The sequence below is a fragment of the Peromyscus maniculatus genome, chromosome 8 (genome assembly GCF_049852395.1).
Source record: "Peromyscus maniculatus bairdii isolate BWxNUB_F1_BW_parent chromosome 8, HU_Pman_BW_mat_3.1, whole genome shotgun sequence".
In the NCBI taxonomy this organism is placed as follows: Eukaryota; Metazoa; Chordata; class Mammalia; order Rodentia; family Cricetidae; genus Peromyscus; species Peromyscus maniculatus.
Genome location: NC_134859.1, coordinates 42,581,019 through 42,602,988, shown reverse-complemented (window position 1 = coordinate 42,602,988; position 21,970 = coordinate 42,581,019). Strand labels below are relative to the sequence as shown.

Below are 21,970 nucleotides of genomic sequence, written 5' to 3'. Positions count from 1 at the left end.
AATTGCCCAGAATCTTGTCCTGGGATCATCTAAGATAAGATGATAGGTGTCCCAGACTGTGACCCCTGATACTAGAAAACTATGGGCTGTAGACTCTAGAATGGAAGGTTTGCATATAAAAGGCAGGCTGGCAGGCGTATTGTTAGGAATTAGCCCTGAGAGGCATCATTCATTTTGACTTAGTGCTGTCTGTAATGGTTGGTTCTAACAGTGCTCTTCTGTGCTCTACTCCTGAAAGAGGCTTTAGAGTAGACGCTGGGATCCTGGGGTAGTCGAGCTCGGAACTTGTTTGACTCGGATCTGAGATCTTTGTGCCTAGCAGGGCTAGCCTAAGAACGGTGCTGCGGCTGAAGCTGTAAACAGGGCTCCTTTGCAGAGCTCTAAGAGCCAAGAAAAGCACCATGGAGAGCTGCTTCCTGCCTCCTGCTCCTGGCTGTCTTACTGTGGGACAGTCCTGGCTTCCCCATCAGCAGTACAATCTGGCTGGGGTCTAGTTAGTGGCTCTCAACCCAGATCACCCATCACAGCATTCTGTGACAAGGATGGTGCTATATCTCAGTGGGTAGAGTGCTTGCCTAGTATGCAAGAAGCCTGGGTTCCATCCCTTGCATCTCATAAAAGCAAACATCAGGGCACGTGCCTAGAATTTCACCCGGGATGTGAAGGCAGAAGAATCAGAAAGGTTCAAAGTCATCCTTGGCTATATAGTGAGTTTGAGGCCAGTCTGGTTGCATGACAGCTTGTCTCAAAACGATTGATTGATTAATTAATTAATTAAATTTTAAAAACCAGCAAGCAGTCAGTCTTGGAGACTAGATTCAGGGACAAGATACTCAGCTTGCTCTGCCCTGGTAGTGATCCTCACAGGAGTGTTGAACTTAGGCTCTGCTGTGTCCCAGAGACCCACCTGCCAACAGCAGTGGTCTCCTGCACCCACAGCTCCTTCAGGGGACTCTGGGTGGTTCTTTATTTTCCTTCAGTCATCCCACTCAAGTCATTTGCTGCCAGACCCCAGCAGCTAGTCAAGGCATTCCCTGGGATACAGGATGCTGGGAACAGTGTTCCAGCCTGCCATGGTGAACAGAGGAATTTGCCTGAAGGGGAACAGGCCAATAACCTCATCCTAGCATCAGAAATTAACCTGATTGTATCCCTTCTCTGGCCTCCACAAACTGCCTTTGGGTGACTTGTTTCCCATTATAACTTCCCTGAGCTGTTCCTTGAGACTGGAGCTCACCTGAGTGAATGCAGTCTGAGGGTGGAGGACCCGGTGTCTCTGGTGCTCCCAAGAGACATTACTACAGCTGCTTTCCCTATTCCTTGCAAGGGAGTCCATGTGTTTATATTTACAGAGCCCAGTGGGCATCAGAATGTTACAGGGGCTCTGAGCACTGAGACAAGACTCATTTATGAAACTGTTGAAGATCAGAAAACAACAGTATGAAGATGACCACTATTTAGTGTTAAAACCCATAGAAAGCAATCACTGCATCAGAGCATGAAAACTCAAATGTGAGTTTCCTGTGGCCAGGACCACAAGGGAAGTGTGGGGCGGGGCAGCTTTGGCAGATGACAAAATGCCCCTTTTCAGCAATACCCACAGCTCTCGCTTGTAAGAAAAATGAGTCACACAAACCCTCATATCAACAAGAGTGTCGAACCATGTAATTCACACATGTGTGGACCTAGCCCTCGGGTCGGCCACAAGGCTGTAAAATAGTTTCCTGTGTGTATCTGTTTGCTTAGAACTGAAAATATCAATAGCTATGCGTATCTCATGAATGGAGGGGGGCATGTTGTGATGTGCTGGGTTTTTTCCAAGCATCCTTGTTTTCTCTGTGGGATGGAAAGTTAAACTGTTAGTCTATATATAGTCTTTCTTCTTTCACAGCACATGTTTGGAGTGGTGTGTTTCCCCCTGAACACTGTTTTCACTCCAGGCCATGCTTTCAATAACGGTTTCCCTATGAAATAATGACCCTACAAATCCTGGCAAGAACATTAATGACAAAGTATGTCTGCTGCCCCTCCGGCTCCCTGGGTGGTCCCTTGGGCTCTCCCGCTGTTCTCTTCTCACCTCAACCCTTCTCCCTCTCTCTGGTGAAGAACTGGTTCTCTCTCCCACAGGGCAGCTCAGCAGGAGATGGGCAGCAAGCACTGGAATTACTCCACCACTGGCTTTGTCCTCACGAGCCTTTTTAACAACAGCCAGCTACACCTGTTTCTGTTCAGCATGGTGGTGTTGGTCTACATCCTTGCCATGGCCGGCAACACGGCCATGGTCCTTCTGATTTGGATGGATACCCGACTCCACACACCCATGTACTTCCTCCTCAGCCAGCTGTCTTTTCTGGACATCTTCTTTACGTCAGTCACTGTCCCCAAGATGATAGTGGGCTTTCTCTTTGGTTGGACAAGCATCTCCTTCGGGGGCTGTGGGGCACAGATGTTTTTCTTTATGTTCCTGGGGGCTGCAGAGTGCCTCCTGCTGGCCCTCATGGCTTATGACCGCTATGTGGCCATCTGCAACCCTTTGCGCTACCCGGTGCTCATGAGCCGCCGCGTGTGCCTGCTCATGGTTGTGGCCTCCTGGCTGGGAGGATCCCTCAACGCCTCCATTCAGACCTCTCTGACCCTTCAGTTCCCCTACTGTGGCTCTCGGAAGATCTCCCACTTCTTCTGTGAGGTGCCCTCGCTGCTGATGCTAGCCTGTGCAGACACAGAAGCCTATGAACAGGTACTCTTCGTGACAGGCGTGGTGGTCCTCCTGGTACCCATTACCTTCATCACCACCTCCTATGCGCTCATCCTGGCTGCTGTGCTCCGGATGCGTTCTGTGGAGGGGCGTCAGAAGGCCCTTGCCACATGCTCTTCCCACCTAACAGTCGTCAATCTCTTCTATGGGCCCCTTGTCTATACCTACATGCTACCTGCTTCCTATCACTCCCCGGGCCAAGATGATGTCGTATCCGTCTTTTACACCGTTCTCACACCCATGCTTAACCCTGTCATCTACAGCCTCAGGAACAAGGAAGTAACAGGGGCAATGAAGAAGGCGATGGGAAGGTGTGGAGTCAGTAGGGACTCATGAGACCTGAGAGAGGCCTGGAGGCAAGCACCTCAGCTCATCATCATCATCTGCACTGACTCCTAAGGCATGTCTACTTCATATCTGTAACTTCAGGATCCTATTCTGGGACTCCTCCGTGGTCCAGGAAGTCAACTCCCAAACTCATACGCAGAGGAGTGAAAGGAAAAGCCATCACACACACACACACACACACACACACACACACACACACACACACACACACACACACCAGTAACTACGGTTTTCTTTCTGCAGAGAGTCATCTACACTGTCTCCCCTCCGCCTCAGCAAACCCCAGGCTTCTTTGTGGACCACAGTGGTAACCCATCCTCACTATATCGCTGAGCATCTGAGAGCTTCCCCGTCCAACCCCAGCAAAAGTCGAAGACCCACAAATCCCCTCATCCCTGGTTACTTCCTAACCTTCTTCATAGGCACCCTGTCTTCAAGTCACACTGTCCTGGCTGTACACCCTCAGCACAGGCCCTCAGCAGAGTCCTTCGTGGTCAGAATAGCCTCTGACATTTTCAGATAGCTTCTCTGTCTCTTGCTTAAAAACTGCTTAAAGCATCAGCTTTCTGGCCTCATCCCATCATCTTCTCCTCATCCCATTTGTGGATTTAAGGTCCCCCTCCCCATTAGATTTTGCAGACCCAGAAGTCAGAGGATTTGCTCTTTAATGCCACGCTGTCAGCTTCTAGGAGGGAGCCTGGAACATATGATCAATAATAAATACTGGATTGATACATAACTGCAAAAAATAACATTTCCTTACCAGACCTCAGTAGTGCTGGTCCTGTTTCCAGCTTTTTGGAACTTGTTCCTGCCTTGGCAATGACTCCATGTCCCTGAATCTTCTCCTTCTGGCCTAGTCTCTCCTATTAAATGATGAAGGTCTTTAAAGCCTGGGGCTAGACCCTTCTCTTCTCAACACCCCCACCCCCATCTAATGCCATGGTTTCCGTCATCGCCTGGCTCCAAAGTTAGCCATACATATTGACAGTCAGCCAGACTCCCCCTCACCTTTCTCCTCTCCCCCTCAGCATACACCCCCTACCTCAGCACACCCACAGAATATTTCAGAAGCATTTCAAATTCATCCTTCCGAGAAGCCCTGTGAAATCCAGCTGCTTGGCCTCATCTGACACCCCATGCTCTCCCCACCCCCTCCCCACTCTCCTCCCCACTGCTTCCTGTTAGCAGAAGTCTATCAGGGAAGCTGCGTCTCCACTGTGATTGGTTAACCCCTGGACATTCTACAGTTTCTGATAGTTTCGTTATTTTAGCCACCCCAGGCCATAGCAGACTACAAGATTTCCCCTTTTGTTTTGGCTGAATAATGTCTCATTGCCTACATATGACACCTTTTCTTTATCCATTCATCCGTGGATGGTTACTTCAAGAAACTGCTTGGATTTTCTGCAGCTGATGGGAAATCAATGCTTCAAGGATGGGGTCGGTGGGTGAGCAAGAGTTCCGGTACCTCTAACATCTATCATCCAGTTAACACACACTAACCGCATGCTCATGGCCAAGGTACAGTGTTAGGGTCTGGCGATCACGTACCTGCACAAAACACCTCCCACAAAATGTTTAATGTCAGACAGGCTGATGTTAGAAAATACCCTGAAATGAGGAATTGCTTGCTCTCCACGAATCGCCCACTGGAGGGGGGGGGGGGTGAGGAATGGGTGTCAGTTAGAAGTGCATAGGTACTTCTCATCAGAGGGTCTTCCAGACAGTAGGGAAGGCAGCCAGCCACAAGAAGACATCTTTAATGGATAGAGTGAGGTGGGGGGAACAGAAGCCCCAATTATCCACGCCTCTCACTATTTCTCAGAACTGCTGAAATCCCCTGCCAAGATTTCTCGGGTCACGTGGGAACTTGAGGCCCTGGAATCTCATTGGTCAAGGCTCCAAGAAGGCGGGAAGAGTTTAAGATACAGACCAATAAGAACAGGCAGACAAGCTGGAGGCCCTCTGCACGCATGCGCAATGCAGTTTGGCCGTCTTAAGGAAGAGCTGCGCTTGGGGATCCCAGCACCCGGTACTGGTTCTTGGTTTTACACTAGCCACCCAACCTTCCTAGTTCATCCAGAGGACATGGGCACCTCTTGAGCTACCCCCACCCTCCCACTACAGTTAAGCCATGGGAAAAGGAGGAGAATGGGCCAGAGTTCCCTTCAGGCAGTACAAGTCTAAGTCGTGTCTCTGAGTCCAGGTGCCCCCAGGGCCCAGCTGTCAGCACGGCCCACCCAGCTGCTGAGCCCATGGACTCAGTTTAGGACGCGTAAAGCCCTGGTTCCAGTTGTAAGCGGCTTTGGACTGGGAACCAGTGCTGCCCACATGGAGGAAGGGGTGAACCGGGGTGGCCGGGCCAGGTTGCTTTACATGTACTCCACCTGACCCTGCTCTCTCCACAGAGACGGAACCTAACAGCCTGGGCCATGCACCTAGCTGCCCCGAGCAGGCTTCTCTTGGCCTGTAGCCTCGCCTTCATGCCCTTCTCTACAGGTGAGGGTGAGACGGAGCCATCCTGTACCCCCAGCCCACCCCAGCTTGCATTTCTGTATTTTCCACATCCCTCCCCCTGAGTTCTCTTTTGCGTTCCCTATCCCACTCCAACTTATATCCCCCATCTCCATCTCCTACGCCATTCCCAACAGCCGTGTCCTCACAATCCCAATGCCTTGCCCCTTCGGCGCCACCTTCTCCTGCACTGTGCCCTGCCTGGCACCTGCCGTGAACTAGGACTCATGGTTTCTGCCCGCAGATCGGGTGTGATCCACTCGGCAGTGCTCTGGACAGAGTCCTGAGTGTCCCCTCATGACTACCTGGCTTGGGGGAACAGCTGAGCCTACCTGCATCCTTTGTCCCTTCTAGAGAGTTAGGAATGTGAGTTCAGCCCCTTGGAGTGTGAGCTCAGACTAACACAATGCCAGCGCCTCACTAAGTTCTCAGAGCTTTTCACTGGTTTCCTAGAAGTGACATCTTGTTGAGAGAAGGTAAAGTGTGCTGTGGTGTAAGGCTTCTGTTTAAATATCCCTGCTTCTTTCCTGTTTTCCCTGAGAACTGGGTGCACTGTGTAGGCACCCACTACCGGGGGAGAACAGGGGTTCTGGATTCGGCTTTGAGGCCTGGTCATGTGGTTAGTGCAGTAGGGTCATTTATGTGCTGTTTTGTTGTTGTTATTGTTGAGACAGGGTCTCCCGTAATCCAGGCTGGTCTCAATCCCAGAGAAATCCCCTTGCCTCACCCCACATGTTGCAATCACAGATACGAGCCATACTTATTTTTAAAGCTAGTTTTATATCTACACACACATGTATGTGTGGAACCTAGGGCCTCATATATGTCAGACAATCACTCTACCACTGAGCCACCTCACCTCCTTGTAAGGAGCTGAGGAAGCCTTGAGTGGATGTCTTGAGATGAAGTCCTGAGTGAGGGTGTATTGTTGACATGGGTATGGCCATGTCAAAGACCAGTGCATGGGTTCATGAGAAATTGGCAAAGCCTTCCCCATCCCCTACTACCCAGGTCAGGCTCAGAAGGATGGCAAAGCCTTCTACTGGTCCCAGTGCAAAGTGCAACATATTGGCAGTATGTAAAAAAAAAAAAAAAAAAAACTAGCAACCGCAGCTTCCTCCTTCCAGATGTTAGCATCCTCTCCCCACAGAGGTTAGCTAGCTGCTCCCCTCCATGCTGTAAATAATAAACATGTTGAGCTTCTGGGTTGCTGTGGCTCCATCAGAGTGCACACAGCCCACCTGACCCCAGCTTTTCTGTGTGTGTGTCTGTGTGTCTGTCCTCTCCTCATTCCTTTGCCTCTAGTCCGGTCAAGGCATCAAGTCATGTGAGACGCCCTAACTCTACCCCCCTAATCATGTGATTATTCATTTCCCCCTTGATGACAGATCCTCCCACGCCAACCACACAAACACTCAGCCCACCAATTCAACAGTCAGGGCCTGCTCATGTGCACCTCATAATTTTCATCCTCCCCCCCACCCCCAAGTCTGTACGTTCTCATTTCTTTGGCGGGGAAAGAGAGGGATGACTGACTGGCCATGCACAAGGCACCCACCCCTTTGCACTCACACTAACGGATCCATCCGCACAGTAAAAACAGTCACCGGGAAGAGTTTGCAAGGAGCCAATTTAGGACGCTCCTGTAAACAAAAGACCAGCATAGTTTTGTTCGCAGAGATTCAGAGCAAAGCCTACATCTCCAGCAGCCCCAGTGGGCTCAGCCAGCTGCCCCAGAGCTCCAATTAGAGGAACAAAAAAACAGCAAAAAGCAAACGTTTTGATGCAGGACTGTTGGTACCTAAGAAAGGTCAGGAGAGGATGCGGGGGCTCCAGTGGGCACCTCCTCATGGTCCTCGTGCCTCAGCCCTTGGGGTAACAGGGTCAAGGAGAGTTAGAGGGAGATGGCCTGGAGCAGTTCTGCGGAGAGCACCACGGGCTCTCTCTTCCTCCTTCCTCTTCCTCCTTCCTCTTCCCTTCCTAGCGCAGCCTCTGCCTCTCCATTCATAGCTCCCGTCACTCCAACCAGTGACAGCCATGGGGACACACAGATAGAGACACGGATCTGTTGCCTTACATCTGAGAGGATGTTATGGATCCCCGGAGGCAGGGGATGCAGGGAAAACAGGCTCCACTTCGTTGATTTGGGCCATTCTGAGGGCACCCTGTGATTCCAAGGCCAAATCCTTCTCTGCAAGTGTTTGGAACTAAACCTCCCCTGGGCCTCCACTCAAAATAACACCTTTTCATCGAGGGTTTCTCCGCCCCCCCCCCCCCCCCCCGTGCGCTGCAACCCCACCCTGAACTCCACGACACAGTCCCTTCGCTCTGAAGCATCCATTATCCTTGCAGATGGTGTGTCCTCCCCATCGGAGAGCATGCTCCTCGAAGGCTGGGAGTGCTATGCTAGCTCTAGTGTGACCTGGAGGAATTAGGAAGTGTCACTTGAGGATTGCAAGAGCGGAGCTGAGGATGGGGGGTCGGGGGTGGCTAACTGGGAAGGACAGGCCAAGGGGACCAGCTCTTTGGACATCTGTATTTCTCTTGCCTGTGACCAACGGCCTGCCAATTTTCTGTCTTGTCTTGCCCTACCGCCCCCCACCCCCCAGTCTCCTGGGAAATTACAATGAGTGACCTAGAGGAGAAGAACGTGAATGAATTCAGCTCCAGCGGCCTCAAGTGTCCCACATGCTTCGCGGTGAAGGGGAGGAAGTGTAGCCCAGAGCTCAAGTGGTGCCCGACGGACAAGATAAAGTGCGTGGAGTTCTCCGGCATCATCAATACAGGTGCTTTCCTTGGCTGAGACACTGTGGAGCCGGATGGAAAGTGCTCTCTCAGAAGCGTGAGGGGTGCGTGCCTCACCGTGAGAGCTGAGAAAGCCGCTCCTGTCCTGAGGAGCACACAGCAGTGTTCTGGATCTCCAGAATAAGTGGATAAGTCCAATTCACCGTCTCTGTACACTCGTGAATTTGTACGTGCGTTTATTGCCAGAGTCTCCCTGACTGCTCGGATGTTGTTCCACATAGCAGATGAAACCTCACCCCCTAAAAAATCTGATTAGTTTTTTTCGAAGCACAGGGTGATTTTGTGACAAGACACACACACACACACACACACACACACACACACACACACACACTTTCAAAGTCTGGAGAAAGGCAATGACTAAATTTAACCCTTCTTCAAAGGAATTATAAAACGTAATGAGTGTTAATTTAATATGCTTTAATAAAATCCAGTGGATCCAGGTGTGGTTGCAGATTACACACCTGCACTCTCAGAACTCAGGAGGTGTAGGCAAGAGGATTCCAGGTTCTGGGCCAGCGTGGGCTCTGTAGCAAGACCTTATACCAAAGAGAGAAAATGCAATGCAAAACCCTAAATTAATTAAAAGATGGGTTAGACATGAATTAGTAATCATAGTATATTTTAGCCTGAAGCGCAGCCAGCTAGGTTCCATGAGGGCTGGGTCATTTGCATAGGCCCTCTCTACCTACTCACTTTTCTCCTGATGGCTCTAGGGAGCTCAGCACACCCTGAAGTCATCACATGAGCCATGTGGGTTGGTTTCCTGGACTCGTACACCTCTGCATTCTGCAGTTTGTACCACACACGGATTCTTGGCTTTAAAACAGCAGTAAAAGGTTGCTGTTAGTATCCAGGCATGGCCAGATGAGACCTTTTAAAGCATGTAGTGCCCCATACCTGAGAGAACAGACCCAAAGCACTTTGAAAGGTCTAGAGCATAGTCACAAATGATAACATTGGTGACTGTTGCTGTTCTTACAATAGACAACTCAAGCCAAGAAAGAGTGGTTCATGTCCTCATGATGCTAAACCACATGCCTGACGGCAGCACAGGTCCACACAGCTCCAAGCAAGCAGCCCCACACAGAATGCTCCCAGCACAGCACACATGTCATACCACCATCGACACGCTGTCAATCAAAACTCTGCTAGCACCGCAGCCCTAGCGGGTTACTGTGGGTTAGAAAGGGTTCAGTTCACTGATGTTGAGAAGATGCACCAATACTTGATTGGCCTGGGTTGGGGGTAATTTGGGGACTGGAAGACCCTGTGCTTGAAGAAAAACATCCGAGCCCACTGCCCATCCTAGATGGAGAGAGCAGTGTGTGTGTGAGTCCCGTGAAAATGCAGCTGGTCAACCTCCTTCTGTAGACCAGTCTGTGTGGGTCCAAGTGGGATTTAAAGCCAAGCAGGGAAGTCTCACGTGTGTTTTCCCACAGGTGTCAGCGACATAGCCATCGAACTGAAGAAATGCATAACCATAGACCTATGCAGAGACACGGTGACTTCCTACATGGGCTTCCCGGTCACTAACAAAAGTGTAAGTTGTAAATCAGCCGTCAGAAACGGAGCCAGAGCCAGAGCCGGACCCCCGACCCCCATCTTCTTCTTCGTTCTCTTCCTGAAGAAACTGCTTCACTGAGCAGCTGCAGAGGCCCAGCCACCATCGCTGAAGAATTAAAGTTGTAGTTTTTGTTTATTGGTCGTATTGATCATCCGTCTCGCCACAAGTATATACACAATTATCCACCTGCGGGTTCGGCAAAGTTTAGTGTATACCCAGCCACACAGGGAATGGACCAGAGCCTGTTAGGTGACCTCCTGGGGAGGGATGAGCAAACATCTATTCATTCACCCTAAATAGGGCACCAATGACAAACCAGTGGAATGATTCCACCCAAGACTAGTTTAGTGGATCAGTGAGTTTGGGGGGTGTTATTTACAGGAGCGTGGCAGGGGGGTCACCAGCGATGTTAGCGGCATCACCAACAGCCCACCTCCAGCATGGGTGGCAACTCGGGAACGCTGCATCCCAAGAGCTCCCTACACAACCCGCTGACAGTCACCAGACTCCTCCTCCCCAGCAGTGTAGAACCTTGAGGAGCCTTGTGGATCTTGTACCTTTCTGGGTTTTCCTAATCCTAATGACCCTCCTCCCCGCCCCCCTTGCTGGGGGAATGCTTTAGAGCAGTGGTGCTCAGCCTGTGGGTCGAGACCATCAGAACACACATGTTTCCTATGGTCTTAGGAACTGAGACACTGCTCAGTAGCAAAATTGCAGTTATGAAATAGCAACAAAATAAACCTTTGGTTGTGGGTTCCTAAGACCATCAGAAATAGGTGTTTTCTGGTGGTTGCAGCCCGCAGGTTGAGAACCACTGCTTTAGAGAAAATAACCACAGCAGGGCCAAAGCCAGGTCAATGTCTTTAAGGTTTCTGAGCACCACGGCGTGATTATAAATCGGTGTAAAAAGTGTGAATGAACGGGGCTCTGCCCACCAGCCCTGGGTCTAGCTTAGACATGAGGTAGAAGACTGTGTTGTGACACGGGAAAGGTTAAGTGTGTGGCTGAAGTGTGAGGTCTGTGCTATGTCATGTGGGAATGGCTGGGACCCACAGAGGGAGAGACTACAGCACAGTGTCTGAGATTCCAAAGAAACACGTGTTTGGTGTTTAATGCACCATGGAGGTGCCGCCCAGCAGTGGGCACAGTGGACTCAGTGAGCTGGGCACAGTGCTGACGTGTGCTGGATTGCAGTTAGCTGCTCTAGGGTTCACTGGAGGACGAGCCCAACAGAGAAGCCTCTGGATAATGGTGTCTCTCCGGGTCCCCTCCCCTGACCATTAGGCTAGCCAGGAACCTGAGGCTGGACGGCTCATCCCTTGTCAACTGCGAGAAACCCAGGATGGATTGCTCTGAGCTGAGCCTGACTCTGCCACCACCCCCACCTCTGGTTTTGGTTCCTGCTTGTGGTTTCAGCCATACCCACCCCAACCGAGGTGATTGTCAGTTGTGTTAAAAAGTAGCTGAAGTGTGGGGAGTTCCTAATGGCACCGACTTGGAAACTTCCAGGCTCTGGCTGTGCTGCCTAGATTTTGTCAACACAAACTAGAGTCACCTGGGAAGAGGAAACCTCAACTGAGGACTTGCCTCTGTGACACTGGCCCGTGGGCAAGCCTGTGGGGCATTTTCTTGATTCATGGTTAATAATGAGATGACCTGGTGCGGTGTGGGTGATTGCACCCCTAGGCTGGTGGTCCTGGATGGTATAAAACAAAACAAAACAAAACAAAAAACAGGCTGAGTCAGCCATGGGGGGCAAGCCAGGAAGCAGCACTCCTCCATGGGTCTGCTTCAGCTCCTGCCCCAGGATCCTGACTTGAGTTTCTGCCCTGACTGTCCTCAGTGATAGACAGTAAGCTGTGAGCTCAAACAGACCCCAGGATTCTTTTGGTCGGTGTTCTATCAGCAACAGAAATGCAAACTGGGACTTGGTCTTCAGCCTCAGATGAGTCAGGCACACTGCACAGATGATAGTGCTTTCTCTCGGGACTTGCACGGTTTATGAATAATGTCAATTCATGACCTTGAACAATCCAACTCACGGGCTAAATCCTATTCAATCTGTTTGCTCCGTCAAAGAATAAAACAGCCGGCTAAGTGTGATTGGTTTTGTCTTGTGTAATAATTTGCTTCTCCCAGAACTCCCACTGCAAACATAAGCTAAATTCCAGCCTTAAAAGACCAGGCATAGTGGGACATTCATTTGGTTGCAGCACTCAGGAGGCAGAGGTGGGTGACTCTATGAGTTCAAAGCCAGCCTAGTCCACATAATCAGTTCCAGAACAGCCAGTGCTATGTAAAGAGACCCTGTCTTGGAAGAAAAGTGGATAATTATTTTCATCTCATATAATCTTGTTAAATAATATGAGAATTTTTATTGCAGATGAAGCTTTCCATAAGACAAATCAATGATAATGATTTCCCACACTTTTCTAAAAATTGTGTGAGTGTCATGCCCTAAGGGGCCACAAGAGGGTGTTGAATCCGCACAGCTGGAGTTACGGGTGATAATGAGCCAAATTTGTGTCCTCAGCAAGAGCAGCAAGTGTTTTCCATGGCGAAGCCGCCTCTCCAGTACCGTACTTTACCTAACACCTGTTGCTTATGAGAGGTACCCGGTGAACACAGGAGTCGGTGGAGTTAACTGGATCAATCAGCTTTGAAACTGATACACTTCCGATTCAGTCACATCAGCAAAGCGGCATCGCCATGGTAGCAGAGGAGGAGACACCAGCTTTGTCTACCCACAACAGCACAAGCATAGTGATCCACAATCAGAATGGCTCTCAGACACCCCAAGACCCAGTAACGGATCTGCAGTAATTCAGTGGAGAAAACGGACGATTCCCTGACTAGATCAGATCACATGAGTCTCCCTCAACCCCCATGCCCCCACCCTTATCATCCCCCTGCCTCCACCCCTATCACCCCCATGCCTCCACCCTTATCACCCCCATGCCTCCACCTCTATCACCCCCATGCCTCTACCTCTATCACCCCCATGCCTCCACTCCTGACAGCCAGCAGGATGCAGCATGCTGCCACTGTCAGTGTAGGCCACCTGGAGGGAACCACTAAGGTCCTCAGGTGACCTCCACCAGAAGACACATCATCTTCTGCCACTGGATAGCCAGCAGCCATTCCTGTCAGAACCCACAGAGCCCATGTGGCTAAACACTCCATGGGTCCCCAAGCCACACACCCCAAGAAGCGGTTGCTGCTAAACCATGTCACAAAGGGAGCTGTCACCACCCTACAACGTGGCAGCAGCCTAGAGGTAAATGCTGAGGCTGCACTTTTCCCAGGACCCTCCCAGACACTGCATCTATGCCCACAGCAAGTCACTTTGTACCGAAGTCTCTGGCGCAGGGGTAAGTGGTGCCAGATCCGAGCTGCAGCACTCAGATGGGAGCTGAGTCGCTGCAGGGGGGCTAGGCTGCACCCCCAGGTTCTTTCCCAGTCACCCCAGACCGTGCAGGTCTATGCCCCATGCTTGGCTCTCTGCTGCTGCTCAAGCCCCACACCTCAGGAGCTCCTGAAGCCCAGCACTATCTGCAGACCCTATTGCTGTCGTCCGTCCCCACAAACCTGTGTTTCAGGTTTCAGAGTCAGCCTGGCCTATGAGGCCCACCTGCAGCCATAACTTCCCGTTAGAGGATAGGGAATTGGGAGGATCTTATTAGCTATCACCCCTGAAAAGTTCAGAAGGCCTGTCGCCACCGTGGACATCCACACAGCACCTCAAGGGTCCCCTAGGTATCATCCATACTGTCCTCAAGTGACAGAGTGAAGGGAACCAGGGAGCCCAAAGGTGGCATGTTTAGAGCGAATGGAGTGGAAAAATGGAAACCAAAATTAGCTAAATTAGCAGTTATGCCATGAATGGCCACTAGATGGAGGTGTTCCTCAATAAAATTTTTCTACCCATTTTCTCCCTTGGTCTTTGGTTTTGTTTTGTTGACATAAGGTCTCCCTATGTAGACCAGGCTGGCCTCGAACTCATGGTGATCTGCCTGTCTCTGCTCTGTGGGCCACCATGACCCCCTCTCCTTTGTCTTGATATACCTCTCCCCAGACGTTGTGTCTCTCTAAGGTGGTTTTCCTCTGGTTGTGTGTGTGTGTGTGTGTGTGTGTGTGTGTGTGTGTGTGTGTGTGTGCGCGTTTCTTCCTTTTTGTGTTTTGTGTCATTTCTTGTGAATTTGAACACATTTTATAGAGGTTTCGTGCATGCATATAACAGGTTTTGATCAAATCCGCGCCTCCTCCCATTCCGTCCCCACCAGTTCCTCTCCTATTCCCGCCACTTTTCCCTCCTCATGTGCTCTAGTTTGTGAAACCCTCTGAGTCCTTGTAGTGATGCCATATATGCATGGATGTAGGGCTGTCTGCGAGAGCATGGGTAGCCTCTCAGAGGCCATATCCCTGAAGGAAACTCACTCTCCCTCCCCAGCAGCCTTTCAACTGCCAGTAGCTCCTCAGGCAGGGGTGGGACTTCATGGCTGGGATTTTGGCTGGCTTGATGTTGTGTGACAGTCAAGCCCATGAAGATGGCTCAGTGGGTAAGAGCACTTGCTGTGCAAGCCTGAGGAGCTGAGTTCAAATCTCCAGCACATACGAGGGGGGGGGGGACAAAAACAAAAAACTGGGTATGGCCATCCATGCCTGTAATCCCAGTGGCTGGCGGGGGGGGGGGGGGGGGGGGGGGGGAGTAGACCTTCAAATTCATCCAAAAAAAATAAGGAAGGGAGGGAGGAAAGGAGGGGAAACCAGTCCTCTTCCTTCTCCGGAACCATTAGAAACCAGTTACCATCAAATACACTCAGTCCTTTATTAGGATATAAAGAAATGAAAGTTAGTAGTTAGACATTACAATAGAACTTGTAGTCATATTAGATATGTTTTAAAAATTGAGCAGAGATGTTTTAGACAGGTCATCTTCAAACCCTGCTTTCACGGTGTGGGAGTGGCTGCCTTGACCCATCCTGCTGTGATGCTTTCTCTCTGACTCCTGAGGTGTCTGTCATCTGTCCACTTCAAAGAACCCGATGTTGCTTATCACAGAGGAGAACAAGATACAGAGGAAGATCAGTGAGACCGGGAGACTACAGTGGGGGATAAAAAGAAATGTGTGTGTGTGTGTGTGTGTGTGTGTGTGTGTGTGTGTGTGTGAGAGAGAGAGAGAGAGAGAGAGAGAGAGAGAGAGAGAGAGAGAGAGGGAAGGAGGGAGGGAGGGAGGGAGGGAGGGAGGGAGGGAGGGAGGGAGGGAGGGAGGGAGGGAGAAGACCGTGGATCAAGAGGGGGGAAAAGAAAAGGAAAATAACTTATACCGCCAAGTGTATTCTGATCATCTGGGTTGTGCCAAGTGCTCCATGCTGGAGCAACAGCTGGGACTTACCTTCTGTAAATTTGTGTTCACTACAATCGTTTATTGTGGGCTCAGTGAAATCCCCCAAATTTGAGAATGATTATTATCTGAGAATGCTGTAGTAAGAGTTGTAGTAGTTTGCTTTCTACTGCTGTGATAAACACCATGACCCAAAGCAACTTGGGAAGGAAAGTCTGTATTTCATCTTATAGGTTACATCGTGAAGGGAAGCCGGGGCAGGAACTCAAGGCAGGAACGTGGAGACAGGAACTGAAGCCGTACCGTACAGCAGCACTGCCTACTGGCTTACTCCTCAGGCATGCATTTCTCTTCCTTTCTTACACCCTGCCCCCAGGACCACTTGTCCAGGGATGGTACTGGCTACAGCTCCACATCAAACATCAATCAAGAAAGTGCTCCACAAATTTGTTTACAAGACAATCTGATAGAGACATTTTTCTCAGGTGAGGTCTCTCTTCCCAGGTGACTCTGGTTTGTGTCAAGCCGACAAGAAAATATCTTTACAGAAATGATTAAATTAAAACGAGAGCATTTTGGAAGTTTCTGATCCTTGCTATTCTTGTAAAAAAAAAAAAAAAAAAAGGGGGAGGGGAGATTTTGACTCTACTACATTTCCATGGATGATGTCTGAGTCACTTTTCTATTGCTGTGAAGACACCATGACCAAGGAGACTTCTAAAAGAAAGAGTTTATTTGAGGCTTACAGTTTCAGAGGGTGAGTCCATGATTATTATGCCAAGGGAGCATGGAGCCGGTACTCAGATGTGGCGCTGGAGCTGTAGCCGAGAGCTCACATCTTGAAACAACAACCATGAGGCTGAGAGAAAGACAGCTAACAAGGAATGGCATAGGCTTTGAAACCTGAAAGGCCCCCACCTCCTCCAACAAGATTACACTTCCTAGTCCCTCCCAAACAGTTCTCCAACTGGAGACCGGGTATTCAAACATATGAGCCTATAGTGGCCATTCTCATCCAAGCCACCACAGAAGGCCAAGTGACAAATAGAGTGCAAGGTAACATTTTAACTTAACCCTGCCAGTGGCCTGTCTGGAATTCTGCAATGTTCTTCCCTGTTATATTCCCTGGGCTATTTCTTGTGATGATGGTTTACACTGATTGTCAACATGAATCACCCTGGAGACAAAAATCTCTGGGTTTATCTGTGAAAGATTTTCTACAGTGTGTCCATTGAGGTGGGAAGACTAGATGTAAGCAACATCCCTTCATGAGCTGGGGTCCAGGACTGAATAAAAGGGAGAAGCCAAGCCGAGCATCAGTCCATCTGTCTCTACTTCCCGCCTGTGGATGCCACATGACCAGCCACCTTGAGTCCCTGCCACCATGAATGCCACGTAACCAGCCAGCTTGAAGCCCTGGCACGGTGCCTTCTGCACCTGCTGCCACAGCAGCCCTGCCATGACGGAATGATCCCCTTGAACTGTAAGCCAGAATAAAGCCTTCCTCCATCAATTGCTTCTGGTCGGGTATTTGGTCACAGTAATGAGAAAAGTCGTGAGTACACCTGGATTTGACAGAGGCCAGTGAGTAAGTTCTTAATAAAGAAACATGTTGCACTTTGTGGGGAGAGGAGAAGAGAGGGGCGTTGACATCTTGGAAAGGTGCCTCCATGGGCTCAGGGCTTTCTTTGCCCGGCTTCTGTAGATTGAAGGGACAAGGCAACTCATTGCACCTTTTCCTCTGAGATGATAGCAGGGGGAAAACGCACAGCAGACTGAGCTAGCGATGTGGGATTCACAGAAACTGAGGCAGACAGAGAGAGAACCCCTTCTCTGACTGACTCGGCCCCCAAAGCACACTGTCACAGCGGCTTCATGCCATGCCCTGTTATTTTTGGGTTTTGGGGGTTTAGGTTCTGTTTTGTTTTTTTTTTCCCAAGGAGGCAAAAGAAGTACACATCCTTGCCACATTTCTTATAGGACACTATGTGTCATGTCTGACCCCTGCAATAACTCAGAGTTGCTCCTCGTGGTAACACAACACCCTCTGGGAGTTGAGTTCTGCCTCAATGACAGTCACAGACCTTACTGGTGCAACAAAAGCCTTCCAGAGCTCCTTCCAGCCCAGTGCTGAGCTCCAATTATTCTCATTTATGAAGACCTTACAAAGTGTTGCGTTTTTTCCTCATCTGCTGAAGACTATCCTATAAATAAGCACACATCCTAACCACCACCACCCAACGTTTGTGTCGTTCTTATACGGTGGAAGAGATTTTGCAGATGTAGATAAGGCTCCTGAGATGGGAACATTCCCTGTATTACACAGGTCAGCTACAAGGGTCCTCAAAGGAAAGAAGGAAAGTGCTGTCTTCTGTTATGAAAATCATGTGTGGCTTCACAGCTTTCCCTATTGATTTTTTTCCTAAGAATTGCTAACAGTGTAGACGGATCACTATTTGTACATATACATTCGAGGTATTTGGAGAACAACCAGGAAAGACTTCTTTCCCTCAGGCCCATCTGTTTCTTCTTCTTTTAGCTCTGGAATCAGATATCTCCCTTAGCCATATTCAAGGACTAACAGGAATAACAGTCCAAACAACCGCATATTAAGTCTCCTGAAATTAAGCTTAACTCTACAGGGAGACACTGCCTAGGTCAGGTGGACCTTAAGTGATAACTTCACACAATTTAGCTCGGACTCTCCTTTTCTTACAGTCTTACTAACTTTATAGACCCCTAACTCCTTACCTAACCACTTCTAGGAATATTCAGATAACCTTCTGCGCTAACAGCTATGCACAGTCAGAACCCCAGTTCAAGCTTCCCTGTAATTATCATCATTGGCAGCATCTGGCAAGGTTCATTCCCCAGATGAAGGAAAGTACCTTATCAGAGATACCTCTATACTCTCTAAGAACAGACTTAGGCATCCAGGCTACCTGTTTGAGAAGGCCTGGCAGATGTGCCAATTAAGCTTAATTTTCTCCTTTCCCAAATCTTACCTCTAATTCCAGATCTCCCTTTAACTATCACCAGAGACATATAGCTGTACACAGGTTGCCTAGTGACTGAGCACACTTTCCCCCACCCTGCAGAAAAATGACAGATAGCTTGGACAGATAAGGGTCAAAGGGATAAAAAAAGGCAGTTGTATTTTCAGAGAAGGAGGATAGAACTTAGAGGTATAAGGAGACAGAGAGGAAGAGAGGAGAGGGGAACTTGAGGACGGAGAACTGAGAGGGAGAAGGAGGATTTTGATCGGAGAGAACGTGTGAATGAGAGGGAAAATGAGGAAGAGCCAGATGGGGAAGTACTAGCTGGGTAAGAACGAGATGAGAAGGACCTAGATGAGGCAGAATTAAGACAGAACTTAGAGGGAACAGTAGATAAATGTAGAGAGATTTCAGGCAAAAGAGGAGCTAGGCACAAGAACAGAACTGAAGCTGTGTAGATAGGATGTTATCTCAGAGGACTAAAGTAAACGGACAAAGAGCTTGATGTACTTAGTAGATTCATTTCCCAAAAATAATTCTCACCGTTCGTAGTTTCTCTCCTGAGGCCCTGGGAAGTATAATATTAAGGCTGGTCCTTTTAATATCATACAAGAGGAAAGGGCCCCAGAGGAAGAGGCTGTGAGCCAGACTCGGAGCGGAGGGATGTGTATAGAAGATGCAGAAGAGTGAAGGGATGCGGGTGATCACTGACCACTGTACGGACAGGGAAATGGGTCCCCACGTGCTCAACCACAGAGAAACCAGCTCTGAACACCTGAACTTTAGCTCAGGAGAACTCGTTCCACACTCGCCTCCAGAACTGTGACTTTGTGCTGTTTCAAATCACCAGTTGTATTGTGATTTGCTGTGGCCGCAACAGAAATTTCACACAGTTAACAAAGGTAAACATCTGTTCCCTATTTTAAATTAGATTTCTGTTGCAGCCATACCAAATCTCAATGAAGCTGGTAGCTTGAAACAGCACAAAGTAAATCTAATACAGTTAACAAAAGATAAACAAAACGTCCTGGTCCCAGATTTTAAATTTCTTCAGCTAATAGAGTGGGCAACTTGATTCTTTTACCTGCATGAAGTATTGGACTGAAATCTCAACCATCTACTACCAAGACAATTTAGTTTTCTGGCTCTGTCTCCTTATCTGTAAATTGGGAAAAGAAACAGTGCTTGCCTTACAGAACTTCTGTAGGAATGGACTGAGTACAGAAACTGCTTAGAACAGTGGCTAGTTCATCAAAAGCCCTCAACAAAGGCTAGGAGCTTCTCTCATTACCGAAATTCAGCTCTCTGGCAATGAGAAAGAGAGGGAACTAATCCTAACTAAATCACCAAGTATAGAAGGACACACACCACTTCCCAGATCAACTATAAGCATGCCAGAATTGAAAACAATGCACACATTCTAGAAAGTTCTGTGCCTTTTCAAAATGTGTTTCTTGCTTTCTATTCTCAACAAAGAGTAAGTGCAGGTACACCTCCCTGCTCCAGATGAGGTAAGGGAGTTGGTATTTATGGCGCTGTAGATCTATAAATTCTATGCTGGAAAAAAAAATCATTGAAAGGAGTCAAGCATATCCCACAACAGTGTAGGAGTCGAGCACACCCCACAGTGGTATAGGAGTCGAGCACACCCCACAGTGGTGAAGGAGTCGAGCACCCCCACGGTGGTATAGGAGTCGAGCACATCCCTCAGCAGTGTAGAAGTCAAGTACCCCCACAGTAGTATAGGAGTCGAGCACCCCTCACAGCAGTTAGGAGTCGAGCACACCCACAGCAGTGTAGGAGTTGAGCACCCCATATTGGTATAGGAATGGAACACACCCCACAGCAGCATTCATGCAGCCCTGAGGGTAAAAGCTAAAAGAAACTTCCTCCCTTCCCCAGACCTGAACCCACGTGGCTGCATTTTCTCTGCACTCCCCCATGACCTCTACAAGCTAACACAAACCCCAACCTCAGTGGAAAGGGTAAATGTAACCCACGAATCTCAGGAGATAGTTTGAGACCTGTTTCTTCTATTAGAAAGACAACACAATCCTTTTGGGCTGGTCTCTGCTCTGGGGTCTGTGATCCTCTCACTGTGATTAAGATGGGTTTGTCAAGCTAGTAGGTATAGCCCAAATCCTTCATATCCCAGTAGATTACTTCAGTAAGATTCCCCCCGACATCATGGTCAGGCAATGGACATCCTGATTTGGACAACAGATTAGTGAATTTCTAACAAACAGCAGTCTCAGGGCTGATCTTCATTCATATTGAGACTCAGCCCCACAGTGGGACATGAAATCTACCCCACACAGTCTTAGGTGCATGAAGACAGTGTAAGGGCTGTGTAGGCAGGCCTGGAGGAGGGGGCTCCCTCCAGTCATACACAGCTTTGCAGAGAGGCTGAGAAACACTGAGGGATGGCAGAGCTTGTGAGAAGAAAGAGGAAGCCAGGTGTCCGGAGATCCAAGGTAAGGCCTGGCAGGGGCAGAGAGCCAACTCCCACATAAGAAATAACTGCCGGGGCACTCTTCTCTTCCATGTGATTTCCAGAGATAAACAGGGCCCTGTAAGAAACCGAAACTAAACCAAGGGATTTCTTAAGCAAAATTGCTGCTTTGTGGCATCAGCGTCACATGGACGTGGTACAAGTTTGGATCGTAGGGAGGCTTCTCTCCTCAGCCAAAATCTCTCTTCGTGTGCATCACAGGAAGTGTGACGGTGGCTACTAACATTCCAGACCCCAAGTGAGAAGGGAGAACATTCTTGGCCCTTGATTCAAGCACCATCAGCCTTTCAGCATTTTTTTAAGCATTTATAGCCGCCTTCACAGCCTCCACCCGTATCCTGGTGCCCATCTCCTAAGATGCAGAGCTATACAGAGTGCATGGCAAGGACTGCACACACGTGGTTCAGAGGTGATGGAGGCTTGGTTGTACTTGCCTCCTTATGTCTTATTTTAATGTGTATGGGGGGTCGGTATGTGTGTACACATAGCTCTGTGTGGGGAGCCTCGGCTCTTACTCTTCATGTGCCGTCTACCATTTTTGTTATTATGTTTGAGACAGGGCCTCTCACTGGTCTGGAACTCACCCATTATGTTAGTCTGGGGATCTGCTTGTGTTCCCCTCTCTCAGCTCTAGAATTCAAGCGCATACTTCCATGCCAGGTTGTTTAAACTTGGGTTCTGGGAATCAAACTCAGATCTTTGTACTTACTAAACAGGCGCTTTGCCAACTGACCTATCTTCCCAACACTATTAGTTTCTGTTCTTTCATTGTATTTAATCTTTTTTTTTTTTTTGAGGCAGCATCCTGCCATGTTCATAGCTTTGGCTGGCCTGAAACTCAGCATATAGCCCATATTGGTAAGCATGGAACAATATCCCTCTTGCCTCAGCCTCCTAAGTGGATTGCAAACACCACCATATCCAGAGACTTCAATACACTTTGGAAAATGATTCTCCTGGGCTCTGAATTGTTCATTCAAAATCGTTTTTTTTTTTTTCTAGGCTGGCTGTGGTGATACACACCTTTAATCCTTGCACCTAGAGGCAGAAGCAGGCAAATCTCTGAGTTCAAGGCCAGCTTTATCTACATAGTGAAGTGCAGGCTAGCCAGAGCTTTGTAGTGAGA

At 49.0% G+C, this 21,970-nt stretch overlaps 2 protein-coding genes across 2 annotated transcripts; both read left to right on the top strand.

The window, feature by feature from the left end:
• The first annotated feature begins 2,143 nt into the window (after positions 1 to 2,143).
• On the top strand, positions 2,144 to 3,091 carry LOC102916420 (olfactory receptor 2T27-like). Its single transcript, XM_006984918.4, has one exon. The coding sequence runs from the start codon at positions 2,144 to 2,146 to the stop codon at positions 3,089 to 3,091; it is 948 nt and encodes a 315-aa protein (XP_006984980.1).
• Positions 3,092 to 5,055: 1,964 nt separating this feature from the next.
• On the top strand, positions 5,056 to 10,127 carry LOC107402202 (uncharacterized). Its single transcript, XM_016003436.3, has 4 exons — positions 5,056 to 5,138; positions 5,515 to 5,605; positions 8,230 to 8,406; positions 9,868 to 10,127. Exons 2-4 carry the CDS (start codon positions 5,539 to 5,541, stop codon positions 10,068 to 10,070), a joined length of 447 nt encoding a protein of 148 aa, XP_015858922.1. The 5' UTR covers positions 5,056 to 5,138; positions 5,515 to 5,538; the 3' UTR covers positions 10,071 to 10,127.
• Positions 10,128 to 21,970: the final 11,843 nt, after the last annotated feature.